Raw genomic sequence first — 15,468 nt, 5'->3', positions numbered from 1 at the left:
CGCCGCGGCGCGCAGGGCTGCCCTCCGCGCTCCCCCCCCCCCCGGAGAAACGCCGCCGGCGCCTCCTGCCTGGTTCGCCCGCCGGATGAAGCAGGCAGGAGGCTCGCGGGGCCGGCCGCGGACGCCGCCCCGCGCTGGGGACCCGGGGAAGCCCTCCGCACACGCGCCCGCCCTCCGCGGCGCAGCCAATGGGCGAGCGGCCGGGGCGGAGCAGGGCTGAGCCGGCTGGGCTGGGCTGGGCCGGGCCGGGACGCGCGGGCGTTGAGCGGGCGCGCCCAGGGAGCTCCAGCGGTTCTTCGCCGCCGCCGCCGCCGCCCGCCATGGCATCCCGGTGCCCCAAGTGCGACAAGACCGTCTACTTCGGTGAGTGGCGGGCCACGGCCGGGCTCGGCTCTCGGGCAGCCCTGGGGCGGCGCACCAGCCCTGCCGGCTCGGCGGCTCCGGCTGGCCGGTCCCGGCGCTCGGAGCCCTCCCGCCGCGCCTGCCCGGCCGAGGCGGCTTCGGGCCGCGTGGCGCGGAGGGGCGTCCTTGCGCTGAGCCGCCGAGCCCCGCCGGGTCTGCCGCCCGCGCTCGCCAGCCGGCCCTTCCGCACCTGCCCCTCCTGGGCGCGCCCCGGGAGGCCCCTCGCGCCCGCGGCTCCCTGGGCGCGCCCCTTGGGATGCTCGGGCCAAGGCTGGCCGCCCCGTCCCGAGGGAGCCTCCAGGGACAGGCCACCGCGGAACCCTCCTGCTGCCCGGCGGCCTCCGAGGACCGACCGCTGCGGGAAGCCTGGCCCCGCGGAGAGGCTTGGATGAATAGCCCAAGGGAGCGGGTGGCCGCTTCCCTGGCCGCGCCGGGCTCCCTTTTTCCCTTCGGGAGTTCAGTTCTTCCAGAATAAAATTCTCCCCATGAATTTTGCCAGCAAGCCAGCCAGCCTGCCTCCCCCCCCCGCTCCTTGGTCTCCCCGCCCAGCGCTTCTTCTTCCTCCCCCACGTTCCTTGTCCCCATCAGTTCGTTGCTAGGTTACCAGACCTCCCCTCCAGCCTCTTCTGGCAGAATTGGTGCCGTCTCCATTGTTCCTCCTCCGTGCCCAAGCGGGCCAGTCGGGCTGTGCAGCCGTCGCCCCCGTGGTGAACAGCGGAGGGACTCTTTTGTGCACCTGCTACAAAAAGGGCGGCGGGGGGGGGGGGGTGGAATCCTTGGGTATTTTGAGACGTGAACCTTACATTTATTTCATTTTTATTTATTTATTGAACAATCTTACAGTGGTTTAAATCTGATTTCCCCCTACAAGATGGCAGCCAGGATCCCCTTTCCCCACTTGTTAATTTTTGCTTCTTGGGTGGTGGTTCAGTGTGCTATTGGTTACCCGTAAGCCGTTGCTTCCATCCTTTTCTTTGGAAGTCGATTGCAAGTGTGGAAGAAGCAGGCGCCCAAGGAAAAAGGAATTATCTCTGGGTTATGTTCTTCCCCCCTCAGAGTCTTTGTATTCTTTTGGCATGCTGAGAAATCTTCTTTGTGTGAATGTCAGACAAGAGAAAGACGATAAGGGACTTTCTGTGCCCTAGGCACTCTGTCTGTTCTGTACACTGCACAGGAACATGGGAATCCCGTAGAGACCAGAGAGAGACCTTTCCGCATCCCCAGGTGATACGGAGGGGTTCTCTGGCCGGCGTTCGCTTGCCCTGCACAGTGCAGCTGGGTAAGAAATGCTCTCAGTAGTTTTATCTGTAGGAAACTGAGATACATAAAGGGTAGCAGTGTCATTGGATTTGTCATCCTAGTTGTGTGTGGTGCTTAACGCTGCAGTTGATTTGAACTACCTCTGACTTTTTCTGAATTGAGAAGGTGCTGATTATCTTTGAAATGTTGGCTTCTAGTCATGTTTCTTGGTTTAATGGTGTTATTTTACATGTTACTCCTCTATTTCAAGGGAGGCCCTTGAAATCCAGCCAAGTCCATTTATTGCTACTTTCCTGCCAGATCTTTCTCCATCCACTCATTCTGGGAATTATATATTTAGTTGCCTTTAGAGGTTCAAGGTCTTTGCACACTACATCATTTTTTCATGGAATTAAAGTAGCATTGCCTTGTTGAAATAGACTGGATAGAGAACTTCCTAGGAAGATGGAAACTTTTCAGAGACCGAAAGAGTTTCATGTAGCCAGAGCAGTCAATCCATTGAACAGTTTTTTAATTTCTCAATAACTTGCGGTCTTAACCGGCTTTCCAGGTACATCTTTTAAATTTTTTTTCTATTTATACAAAATTACAAACCCAGAATAATTCATACAGCTAATATTTGTAATCCTAGTCTCATTGTATTGTTTACTGGATGTCAAGTACTATTTGATTACACAGTGTAAAACAATGTAATCTCTCTTGAATCTTAGCAAGAAAAGTGGGCTATAAATAAAGTAGGTAAATGCTCAGCCTGGTATCAATTCTGTATTGAGGATTTGTCACGCATTGTTTCTCTTCTCTTCCTGGGATTGAATGTGAGTTGATGAAGCATATGACATCAGAATAAGATGTCTTCCTAAATCCTCCTTTCTTGCATCCGTCAGTGTCTCTCGCACAGGTCTCTCCTACAGCCGCCAAGTCAACACAAAGGGAGGAAATTACAGTTTCCTTTAAATTGGTGTTTGCTTGTGGATGAAAAAAAGCTCTTCCTTTTTTTAAGATTAAGATGAATAATGTTTTTGCTTTCTTTGTGTAGTCTTTAGGAAAATGTTGGTCTTTTGAGCAGAGTATGAGGAATAGCCCTTTTTTCCCTCAAGATGTGAACTTTGAGGGTGATTTCTCTGGATGAACACTTGTAGCAAATGTTAAAGTTAAAATTGGACATCCCCATCGATTTTTCAGGAAAGATCCTTGTGCAGTCTTAGACTTGATTTTTAATTGTGTATCTTTTCTGAAAGATTTGAGTGGTTTTTAAACAAAATTTATTCAGTGGTAAAATGCAGCCGCCAGCTGAAGCTGCGAAAGATCTCTGCAGTGCATCGGTCATCTTGCGTCTTGGCTCTGGACCTGAGCGTTGCCAATTGCTGAATGATAAGAAATGCAAATAAGACATTGTGGATGGCATTTTCTCAACTCAAACTGCAGTCCTAAGAAAACTTTCCTTAAATAAAATGGAACTTACTTTCAAGTAGACTGGTTTAGGATTGCTCCCTCGGTCTCTCAGATGCCACCAAATAATCCCATCAAAATGCTCCTGTTTTGAATGGGGCAACAGACTGCATTAAGAATGACGGTTTTGAGATTGCTTCTGACTCGACAGAAAATAAGCATATCCCTCTCAACGGGACATTGAGGTGTTCCTGAATTTGTGAATGAGGTTACCTCTTAAACAAAATCTTAAACTAGTTAGTAAAATAGAAGCTGGACCACCAGAAACTTTGTTTCCAGTAGCAGCTGTTTCGGTGTATTATACTAAAATACAAAGCGGGATGTGACTGATTTTGAGAATCCGTAACAGCAAAAACAAATCTGTAGAGTGTTCTGTCAGTTCCAAATGCTACCAAACGCTCCTGTTTAAGATTCTTTATTCCTGTTGGAAAAGGCAGTTGATTCTTGAATACTCAGCAAAACAACGACATTTTTCTTAAACTGTGTCAAAGGCGAGTTTCCCACTGAATTTTCAAGGGCTGCTGCCTCTGTCAGCCTGTTGTTTTTTGAAGGTGAATTGAACAGCTTGCAGAGCAGCTATTGTAGAGACCCTGCATCCTCCAAGAATTATTATGAAAACCTGAGAATTAAATAAAAATGTGACAGGGAAGTAATTCTCCAACAGTGTGTATAAGACTTTGTTCATCTCTGGGAAACCAGGCAAGACTTTTGGCTTGCCTGGAAGAATGTGAGGACCATATATGAGAGGAGAATGACATCTTTCCAAAGCAAATGGATAACATCCCAGAATAGACAGTGTCTGTGCAGCCCTCCCTTTCCTGGCTCGAGATGGGTGGAGGAGGAGAAGCTGGGTGGACTTGCAGTTAAAAAAAGAAGCCCTTTCCATGAAAGGCCTTGATTATGCTTTTCTTGAATGTGGCATGAGTCAGAAGCGTAATTCTTTGCTATATACAATGGAAAAGAGTGGCAGGGCTTCAGTCCGTGGGGCATCTTGGCTGTCTAGGTTGCTGTTCCTGCTGGACATTTAGGTTGCTCTTCCATGGACCGAGGGTGATGAGAGGCACTTCCTGCCTCTCACATTTTTGTTTGCCTCTCAGGGTATCATGATAATTCTTGGGAGATGCCAGTTCACAGTGGCTGGCCAGGGGAAACAACAGAACAGATGTAGAGGCAGGCAGAGTGACCAAGCGCCAAACGGAAAAGTAAGGTAGCACAACAACCCCGAGCACTGCGTCTCTGCATCATTTCCAAGCTTGCCTGATTTCACCCCTTGACTGTTCCATTTTGTTTCAGATATTCTGTGCACCAGCCTCTGTTCCGTGCTGCTCACAGTCTTGGGACAGAGATTCAGGACCGAGTCTAGGAGAGGAGGAGGGGAACGCCCACTGGAGTAGCAGCCTTGAGTGACCGGCACTTCTTGTCAGGGAGCAGGAGGGGGGTTCAGACTTGAGCCTGAGGGTGAGTGGGGGAGGTCCCAGGACACACACCGAGCATGCAGCTGTGCAGGCCAGTTGTAGACCAGAAATGTATCCTGGGCCGAGGCTGTGTGTCTCTGCCTTAGAACAATAACTTGATAGCTGTCTCCAGAGATGAGACAATAAAATTGGGAAAGCTTGATTAAACCTTCCTGTGAGGAACTAAAGGTGTAAAAGATATGATGACTCCCGATGGCTGGATGGGAGAGGCTTTTCAGGTTGTGAATAGCCTACATTGGGAAAAGGGATAAGGAAAGATCGGCAGGGTGGGTGACAAGATTAACTCAGGAGCCTCTGAAGACCCTCTTGTTACACAGATCTGCACATCTCCGGTTGTGTGGGGCTGAAAGCTGGTCTTACCTCATTGCTCACATTCCAGTTTTTTCCCACCTCCTAGCCGAGAGCTGCTGTCCATTTCCTGCCCTGCCAGACATTTTTTCTGTGTTCAAAGCACATGAGGAGAGAGGCTTATGATATTCCATACTCATATGCTTCCCTATTAGTGTAAGAGCGGGTTTGACTACTAACAGGGCGGCGAGTGCAGAGGTATACTGCCTTTGGACAAGGAGGTTCCCTCTAGTCATCTTAGCTAATAGCCACTAATGATAATGGACCTCCATTAATCTGTCCAATCTCCTTTAAAACCGTCTATGTAAGTGGACTCCAACCATGGTCGCTAACAGTGAATTCCACAATTCAATTACATGTTGAGTGAAGAAGTGCTTCCCTTTGGCTGTCCTGAATCTCTTGTCCGTCTATTTAATTGTCCCCGCTTTCTAGCATTATTGCAAATAGCCAACCGTGTGCACTTTTTCTATTCCAGGCATAATTTTGTAAACTTCCTATCAAGTATTATTTGATCAATACTTGTCAATGCTTGAGACTGTGTGCCTGGCAAAAATGCAGCCTCTTTGGGGCAGGGTAGCCAGTAATCTGTCAGAAAGGATAAAATAGTCTTCCATTTTACCGTCTGAGTGGCTCCTGTCGAGGAGAACAGCGCCCTGGTGACTTGCAGATAATGCTGGGTGCCGACCAGAAAAGATAGGTGATATTCTTGGAAAAGGCAGAAAGCTTCTGACTTAATAGCAGAGATGTCAGTCATGAAACGCGAGCAGTGAAACTGTGCACGCCTTGTAGGATTACAGAGAGAGTTGCGGAGAGGGCAGAGGCTTGCCGAGTTGCTTCTCCGTTTCAGCAGGCACAACACCTAAGTTTGTTAACAGTTTCTGCGTGGCACTACCAACTGTTTTTTGTGGGGGTTTTGGCCAGGAAAAAAATCAGAATACTTGCACTGTTTGGCATATTCAAGCCTCAACTTATTTTTTATCTTTAATAAGTTCTGTTCAGTTTATTTTTTACAATCCTCAGCCAGCCAGGTTTCCTTTAACAACACAAAATGTGTCCTGTGTAATTGCTTATAAAATTGCACTGTTTGGCATATTTATGAATTCCCAAAGTCTTACTGCAGGAAAAAATGTGACTAAGCCCAGTGTAGAAGGGACAAGACAGGAGGCCAGCTCTGGCCCTGTAGGCCGCTTTAATGCAGACGGGAGGGGCTCCTGTCTCTCTGCTCAAGCCAGTTTCCAAAATAGCAAGCGGGGGCGGGGCGGGGGTCCTGATTTTCCTGCTCCACGGGGAGTATTCTGTGCACGCAGAGCAGTCAAAACAAGGATGTGTTCCCCCCCCCCTCCCAGGTGCTATTTTGACACCACTGGGAAATGGCTTGCAAGCGCTCCCCCCACCCCATGGTGGCATTCTGAAGCCCTTTGGGCTCTCTATTATTTTTAAAAAGCCATTCCCCTCAGTTGCTGTAAGGCATCGGAGGACCTGAGTTGGAGCTGGGGAGCCTGGACCCAACTCTTTGAAAACCTGTTGTGACGGAACCCTGAGATTCCACACGGCTCACGAGGGCCACCTAGAGCGTCTGGATTCTTGGACCCCTGGAGCGTACATGAGAAGAACGCTCTATGCTCCATTCCACATCAGGGCTAGCTGGCCAACTTAATCCTTTTTAAACAAAGGGCAAACAGTTTGGGCCAGGTCCACTTTTTGTCACGTTGGTGCAGAACCATTAAAATGGTGGGACCATCCTGCGATAATTTTCTGATGGGTGATAATAGTCTCTGACATCAGAGGTGGAGCTTTGCTTGGGATTGGTTAGATTTGTAGTCAGTCTCACCGAGGAGGCTGGCTTAGGCCAGACTCCATTGCCCATAAATATCTGGGAGCTCTGGACTTTTCTTTGTCCCCACTCTGGAACATCTGGAGACCCAGTGGCCCAGGGGTTAAGGACTCCTCCACTATCTTGCTACTATAAGGAACTCTGCGTATGCTCTGAGGAACCTTCTATCACTTAGGTAAAGTGTGCTTAGCTGAGTTAGCCCACCATTATTTTATTTGATAGTGTGCTGTGTGATTGTATGCTCTTCCCTGTGTTTTGTGTTTGGTCCTCTTCACTGCCCCTTTTGAAACCCCCCACCCCACCCCCACCATTTCCCCTTTTTGTCTAGAATAAACCTTTCTGTAAAGGCGCTTTTGGCTTCCTTGGTACAATCCATTTCTCTGGAATATTTTTTCGAGTCTCTTCCCTACGGGCCAGACCATTTGGGTGCTACCCAGAGTTTGCTTGAAGATCGTTTTTCCGGGTTTCCACCCTGTGGCTTGGTTGTTTTGCTAGGGCTGAGCTGGAGGAGCTGCTTCCCAGTGGGCCAGTCTAGCTGTTCTCAGGAGGTACCTGAGTGGTGGCAAGTGGTGGCACTAGAGGGCTCCCCAGGGAAATCTTGGTCTGAGGTTGTTCCCGGAAGACACTTTACCCCTTTCCCAACCATAACACCTGCTTATCTAGTTTAACCCTCAGTGTTTGCTGCATGGCAGGTAGGGGAAAAATCAAGTTGGAAAGGCAAAATTTGTACATGAAAGTGCCTTATTTGCATTATAACATATTAACTGTGGGTTTACTATATATTGCATATGCTTTGTTTTTTAATTTTAATTTTTAAATTTCAATTAATAAACTCAAACACGCCAGACATAAGCTACAGTCATAGAATCATCAAAATCATACCTCTTTTCTCATCCACTACTACAGTCATCAGTAGTCATCTAGATCATACACAGAACCTAAACATATCTAAATCGTATAAAATATAATGAATAAACTATCATTTAAATAATACTGTCATCAATTAAATCACCTATCTATATAAAACTTGCGTATGTTCTTAATTTTCACTTCTATTTAAATATCTTTCCATCTGTCTTCATATCTAATAATAATTGTTCTTAGTTTTCAGATATATAATCAGAAACAGCGATACAGTTTGATATTTGACGCAGCTAAACCTATTCTTTTTTCCACTTCGTAATAGTTTAAATCTTATTCTTGATTCCTTCTTATTCCATGCAAAATTATTTATTATTTTCTGCCATTTTTAGGGTATTTTCATCTATAAAGTTTGGTAACATTTGGAACAGAAAGTTTAACTTTGGTAATATATTCATTTTGACAGCAGAAATTCTTCCTAACCACAACATTTTCAATCTTTCACATCTTAGTAAATGTTTGATAAAACTTGTCCAAACTTTTTGATAGTTATCGTTATATAAATTATCATTTTGCCCCGTTACAGATATTCCCAAATATTTTATTGGTTTTCTTAGGGACAGTGCATTCTGTTATTTTTTCTGTCTCGTTCTGTTTTGGAGCATGTGCTTTGTCTAAATTTAATGAGAAAAAACAAAGGCACTGAAAACTGGTGATGTTTAATTTTAACCTATACAAAGGCCACCCATCTATTTCTTCCACGGAGGCCACTGCAACACCCCCATCCCACTCCCCCTAGTATTACTTGTATAAGTTCCATATCAGACTGGGGCAAATCCAGGGTTGCCAGCCTCCAGGTAGTGGCTGGAGATCTCCTGGAATTACAACTGGTCTCCAGGCCACAGAGGCCAGTTCACCTGGAGAAAACAGCTACTTTGGGGGATGGACTCTATGAATTATGCCATGCCAAGGTCCTTTCCCTCCCCAAACCCCACTTTCTCCAGGTTTCTCCAGGTTTCACCCCTAGATCTCCAGGAATTACCCAACTTGGAACTGGCAGCCCTAGGCAAATCTGGTTCAGAACCACATTCTCATTTGTTAACGGCTTTACCTAGGAATCTGTGGGCAAGGACAACTGATTGCACACCAAAATTCTTCACAAATTGTGTTGTGCCATAACTAAAACACTTCACTCCATTTTACTCCATAGGTAAAACATTTTGAAAGAGAGAATAATTCCTCTTTTTCTTTTTTAATTAAGCAGAAAAACTTCTAGTTGCATTCACAGGTATCTTATCAAAACACTTCCAGCTCAAGAAAAGAAATAAAACGTTGCTCTCTGTGTGTGTGCTGAATGTGAAACAATAAGTAATCACAGTTCTGGTTTTGCTTCCTCTCCACAGTATGAAATAAGAATTTTAGCTTTTGTTTTGATTTGACCTGCTCAGCCAATTACGGGAATTCATAACTTGGTTAATTGGATTAGTATATGCATTTGTGGTTTTCTCCCCACTCAGCTAATACATAATAAAACATGCCTGTACTGTCTCAGAAAATTCATAGGGATAATCTGAAAAATTTAAGAAACTCAGGAACTTGACTAATGCAGCACTGCCAATGGCATTCAATCATTGTTAATAATTTTCTGAAACAATGAATCTAGAAAAAGAAAAATTTCCCTCCTCAGCTTTGGATACCCCTTGCCAGAATTATGGTATATGTTGATCATATCAGGTCCTTGCTGGCAAGTGTTTGGATTAAAAGAGAAATATTGCCATATTCCAGATGGGTTTGCCAGGGAAACAAAAACATTGGGCTATATTTCTGGGCCCTCACCTGGATAGCCCAGACTGGCCTTGTCATATCTTGAAAGCTAAGCATGATCAACGTTGGTTGGTGCCTGGATGAGAGACTACCAAAGAAGATGGCAGGCCATCTCTGTTCATCTCCTGCCTTGAAAATCCACAGCTGCGACTTAATGGCACTTTCAGTCAACCCAAGACTTCTGTACTAATTTAAGAAAATTAATGGTTGCAAGTATTTTATAAAAAAAGAAAAAAGAAAAAAAGAAAATTGATGGTTGCTTTACTTTACCTCTTACTGTTTTTACAATATAAAACATTAAAACATCATATAAAAATAGCAGCACTCTTTGCCTGGCAGCAGCAATACAACTATTAACGAACAATATAGCAGTACAACTAGATATAGCAGCACAGTAACAGCAGCTGAAAAACAAACAGGGGTGGGCAGCTTTCACAGGGAGGGGGGCAGATGTTGCATCCTCCGGCCAGTGGAGGCCCAACCTCAGCCATGAGCCTGGCGGAACAACTCTGTCTTACAGGCCCAGCAGAAAGATAGTAAAGTCTGCCCGAAACTTCACACCAACTGGGCAAGTGGGCACATGCAGATGTTAAACGATAAAGGGGAGAGTATGCCACCCTGCGGGTCCCTGCACACCAATGGGTGACAGGGTGACAATTTGTCCCCAAGTGCCACCCTCTGTCCCCGACCGTGGAGAAAAGAGACATGCCATTTAAGGCAGCCCCTTGTATCCCCACCGGTGAGTCAGAAGTTCGTAATCGACTGTGTCAAACGCTGCTGACAAATCCAATAATATTAGCAGTGCCGAACCGCCTCGATCCAGATGTCTGCGAAGGTCATCCGTGAGGGCGACCAGCAGCGTCTCCGTCCCATGTCCTGGCCAGAACCCAGATTGAACGGGATCTGTGGGTTGAGACATCCTTCGGGAAACCCTGTAGCTGTTCCACTGCCAGCTGCTCAGCCACCTTTTCCAGAAATGGGAGGTTCAAAACTGGGCTGTAATTGACCAGGACGGTAGGGTCCAGTGATGGTTTCTTCAAGAGAGGTCTCACCACGGCTTCCTTTAATGGCCCAGGAAAAACCCCAGTGCCCAAGGACGCGTTAACAATGGCCTCCCATGAGGACCGTAGATCATGTTGAAAGAAAGAGAAGGAGTTGAACTAAACACAGACTCAAGTCCTCTTTGCCTCTTGCTCATTCACTGCAGCTAACCAAATCGGTAGTCATTGTGAAAAAATCATCTTAGAAGACCAGGCAGTGCCTGTCTCAGCAGCAGGAGGAGCATCACTTGCATTTGATTCAGGGTTAATCAGAAAGAGACCAAAAAGACCACCATCTTTTAGGCAGATATGCAGCTCCTGCCGATGCTCCTTCTCCTTACCTTTGCAGTACTTCTACAGTCGTAACTGGAAATTGGAATAACCCCAAGAAAGAGAGCAGCAGAATGTCCTGCTTAGTTCAGAATGCCTCAGCCCTCACTGTGGCTCTCTTCATTTTAAAAATCAGGTATTTGTTTCCAGATTTCACCCTCATTTGCATAACATGATCCTTGGCTGTTGTGCAGAGAGCGCGGCCCCCAACTCCCCTGCTGAATCTCCAGCTGCACATGGACAGGCGCGCACACGTGTGCACGCACACCCCACACCTCTTTCCATTCTGTGAGTTAGAAACGCTCACAGAAATGGGTTCGCTGACCACCATGGTCAACGAGTGGGCCAGCTGGACCAGCGCAAAGGGAGCTTTTGGTTTGGTGAGCGAAATAGTTCACCAAATTCAGCTTCCTACCTGGGGAGGGGGCTCCGACCCTTCTTCCAGCATATCAGGTGTGCATTTAAGCAGAGAGGTCAGGGTTGGGCAGGGGGATAGTACAAAATAATATTCTTTTTTGCAGAGGGAGACACGGGCGGCACTGCTTTCCTCCTGGTGCTAACTGTGAATTACAGAGATACGGTGTGTCTTCTCTTCTCCTTTATTTATTTCAACCTTTACAGCACTGTTGGTCACCACGTTAAACTTCAACTTAAGATGTTAATCATGAGTGAAAGCTGGAGACTGGGCCTTGCCTATGCCAAGTGTTCACATACACAAAGTTAATGGATTGCGCGCGCGTTGTCTTCTTAACCTCACCATTCAGATCAATCCCTTACCGACGGATTGCAGTTGTCACTGGTGATTTCTTTCCTCGGCCCCAGCCCCTCCAGGGAAGTACTTCTGCTGTTATGGCTGGCATGGTGCCTGCCTGCCTGTTGTCTTGCAGAGATAGGATTAACAGAATCATTAATTTCCCCCCTCCCCCATAAGTTAATCATGCTGCAAAGCCATGTGCAGCATGAAGAAACCGTTCTACAGTACATGTTAGGGAACAGATACAAGTCCATCATCATGTGTCCGTGTCCAATCATGTCCGCTTGGTCCACCGTGTGCCGTGTTCCTCTGACTTCTGGACTGACAGAATGTGCAAAGATTTGGGGATAGAATCCTGCAGCCTGCATTAACTTCTCTTTTCTCCTACAATGCAGCACAGCCTGTTTGCGCCTTCGGTTGGGGGAGATAATTGGTGGAATCCACAAGCATAAGAATAACGTGTCGTCGTTGTTGGGGAAGTCGGCAGGCACGCTGTGTGTTCGATTAAAAAAAGGAGGGGAACAGTGAGAAGAAGGAGGAGGAGAATAGTCCTTTTTAAAAATATCTTTTTACCAACAGGGCAGCAATAAACATCATCCCTGACAAAGCCAATCCTAAATTGTATTCCTGAAATATCTTAGAACCGTTCGGATCTAATTAAAAATGGCTTGTATTTGCAATCCACTGTGAGGAAGCTGGTAGATATGTGCAGCTTTCCTTGTAGGGGCACGCAGATTTAGCTGGAGGAGATTCCAAAACGTATCTGGCAGGCAAGAAACGTTGGTTCCAGCTGCATTCTGAAGGTCGAGAGCCCTGGCTAAATACAGACCGTGTGTATAAGCCACTGTGGTGTAGTGGTTAGACTTTTGGACTAGGATCTAAGGAAGGGCGATTTGGTTTGGAATTCAGTCTAAAATACTGAATTTTGATTGATTCATTGGAATCCGGTATTTCAAATCAAAATACTGAATCAGATTTGGTATTCTGGATTTTTTTAAACCAAATTAATCAGGTAAACACACTGGGGCAAGGCTGCCATGGCCAAGCCACACACTCGGATGCAAACTGAAGCGACCCAGAACCAAAACGAAGCAAGGGGGTCACACCATAGAACCACACCCGTTCCACCCAAACCAAACTGGAACAAAGGGCACTACTGCGACTAAGCCCAATAGGACCAGTGTCATTCTCAGCAGCCAGGCACTGGGTTCACTAGTGGGGGGGGGGACATCACAGGACAGAACCAAGCGCTACTCGGCCACAAGCACGAGGCGTCCCCTTGCTTCAGTTTGGTTCTGTTGGGCTTTCTCTGGGATAAGTTCAGCTTGCATTTGGGAGGGGGCCTTGGCCAGCCGGTGTTTTCTGCAGTGGGAACCAAGCTTTGACTTTTTCCCCATAGGAAACAATGGAGTGGCTGGGGGCAACCTTGTTCAGCGGGGCGTAGAATTGGACCCCGGGGTCCAATCTTCATGAAACGGGGGTGTCCTTAGAGGACAGTCAGGAGTAGGTTCCCTGCAAATTTGGTGGCATTTGGTTGAAAAATGACACACACACCCCCGCCCACCAGATAGCCCCTGGGTTGATTTTCCCATAGGAAACAATGGCTGAATTTCACCAAATTTCTGCTGTATTTACTGAACTGAACTAGAGAATCAATTTGGTATTCAGGGAATATCGATTTTTTTCTCTGGTTTGATATTCCCTCTTCACATCTACCCCTCTCCCAATTTTTTTTTGTGCACACCCCTACTAGGATCTGGGAGACCCCAGTACAAATCTCCACTCAGCTGGGTGACCTTGGGCCAGTTACACACACAGCCTAACCTACCTCAGAGGGTGTTGTGCATATAAAGCAGAGGAGAAAACAACAATGTTCGCTGTTTTGGGTCTCCACTGGGGAGGGAGAAAGAGTGTAAATGAAGTGCATGAATAAATAAAACTTAAAGTTAAGAACCCAGCTCCTGTTTTCATGATGTACTCTGTGATTCAAGCCTGAAGAAGTTATTCCTCGGTCCCAGGAAGGCTCTGTTGATTTTGCTGTCCTGCAGATTTTGCTGTTGTATTGCTGCTATTCATGTTGTGACCAAGTTGGAAACAGAAGGGATAATACAGTGGGTGTTGCTTGATGCAACAAGAACTTGCTTTGGGGCTCAGTAAAAAGTCGGGAGCACTTGTGCGTGAAAGCAGCCGCCTTTGTGCTGTATGGCTTCGGATGTGCTAGCTTCTTTCTTGTTCCCAGAATTGTGCTTTAGAGAGCCATCCTGAACAGGTCTACTGAGAATCATTCTCAGGTTCATTTGATGGGGAAGCATTCTCAGAATTACACTCTGAGTTCTCCAACTGTGATTTTTCCAGCTTTTAAAATGAAAGCACAGATGACATTTGGCAGTTGCAAAAAATGTCTTCTCCTTCCTTCCCCCACCTCTTAGATTTAGCGCCTCTCGTCTCCACACAGCAAGCTGTACTTGAGGCAAGAATTGTGTGGTTCAGAAGAGAGGTGCTCCTGAAGAAGGAAGCAACACTCCTGACCAAAGCATTGGTTCACTGAACCGCCTGCTGGATTCCTTTCGTGCTACAGACCTACCCACATCTCTTGGAGAGGAAGCAGAGAGATGTTGGAATGGTGGAGCAATGCTGAGTAAGACACAGCATGAGTTGGGACAACTGGGTGTGGTATAAATTGTTAAAGCAGGAGTCTTTCCATCCTAGCTACAGTTAGGTTCTTAGAAAAAGAAGAAAACTCCGTATTTGTGAACAGTTGCACTGTATAGCGTTTCTCTGTTTGGTGATTAGCTTAGTTTCCCCTCTGGGGAAAACTCTGGGCTTCTGTGCTGGTGGCTGGCCTGGGTGTGGGGACATTATGTCACTGCTGCTTCCTGAACTGGCTGCTAGATGCTAAATTTATTCAACATGCTTACAGAATTTCCTGAGATTATATCCAGGACACTTACAGAATTTCCTTTCCTCTGGACACTTGCTGTCTGACTTTTGCTTCACTCCTCTGGTTTCCATTGTCCACTGATCTCAGTGAGCAGCTAATGTGACTAAATCAGTTCTTTCTGAGAAATGAACAGTTAAATGAACTGTGCCTGTTTTTGTTATGGCAGCAGCCCTATGGACTGGCTTGCCAGAGGAGGTTAGGAAGCGCTCTCGATGGCCCCCTTCCAGGCAACTTGCAAAACTGTCCTTAATTCTTCTGATGGTTTTATGTGTGGGAAGTAGAACTGTTGCTGTCTGTATAACATTAAATATTATTATATTTGTTTTTTCATTACAAGAGATTACTGAATGCCATAAGCTGCACTTGAGCATACATTCAAAATAAATTCCTTCAGCAGTGGGAACCATCTAGAAAAGAGAGAGTGTCTTTGATGAAGGGCTAATGGATCACAGAATCCCAGAGCTGGAAGGGGCCATACAGACCTTCTAGTCCAACCCCTTGCCCAATGCAGGCTGAGCCTAAAGCATCCCTGACCAATATTCATCCAGCCTCTTCTTGAAAACTGTCAGTGAAGGGGAGCTCACCACCTCCCTAGGCAGCTGATTTCATCTTTGAGTATGTAATTTAAGCCTGTTGCTTCGCGTCCTACCCTCTGCTTCCAACTGGAACAGCTCCTTGTCCTCCTCCAAATGACAACCTTTCAAATATTTAAAGAGAGCAATCATGTCCCCCCTCAACCTCCTCTTCTCCAAACAAAACATTCCCAAGGCCCTCAGCCTTTCCTCATAGGGCTCAGTCTCCAGACCCCTGATCATTCTTGTTGCTCTCCTCTGCACCCTCTCGATTTTGTCCACATCCTTTTTGAAGTGAGGCCTCCAGAACTGCACACAACACTCCAGGTGTGGCCTGACCAAGGCAGTATAGAGAGGGGCTATGCCCTCCTGCGATTT

At 46.6% G+C, this 15,468-nt stretch overlaps 1 protein-coding gene across 1 annotated transcript in view; it reads left to right on the top strand.

The window, feature by feature from the left end:
• Positions 1 to 249: 249 nt before the first annotated feature.
• The window catches only part of CRIP2 (cysteine rich protein 2), a 65,478-nt gene continuing 50,259 nt past the window's right edge, over positions 250 to 15,468 (top strand). Inside the window, exon 1 of the mRNA XM_054984284.1 lies at positions 250 to 363. Coding sequence (XP_054840259.1) covers positions 321 to 363 — 43 coding nt within the window. The 5' untranslated portion in view covers positions 250 to 320. The remainder of the gene's footprint in view (positions 364 to 15,468) is intronic.

Source organism: Eublepharis macularius, chromosome 7, assembly GCF_028583425.1.
Source record: "Eublepharis macularius isolate TG4126 chromosome 7, MPM_Emac_v1.0, whole genome shotgun sequence".
In the NCBI taxonomy this organism is placed as follows: domain Eukaryota; kingdom Metazoa; phylum Chordata; class Lepidosauria; order Squamata; family Eublepharidae; genus Eublepharis; species Eublepharis macularius.
The sequence above is the reverse complement of the archived record's forward strand: the minus strand, read 5'-3'. Positions and strand labels throughout refer to the sequence as shown.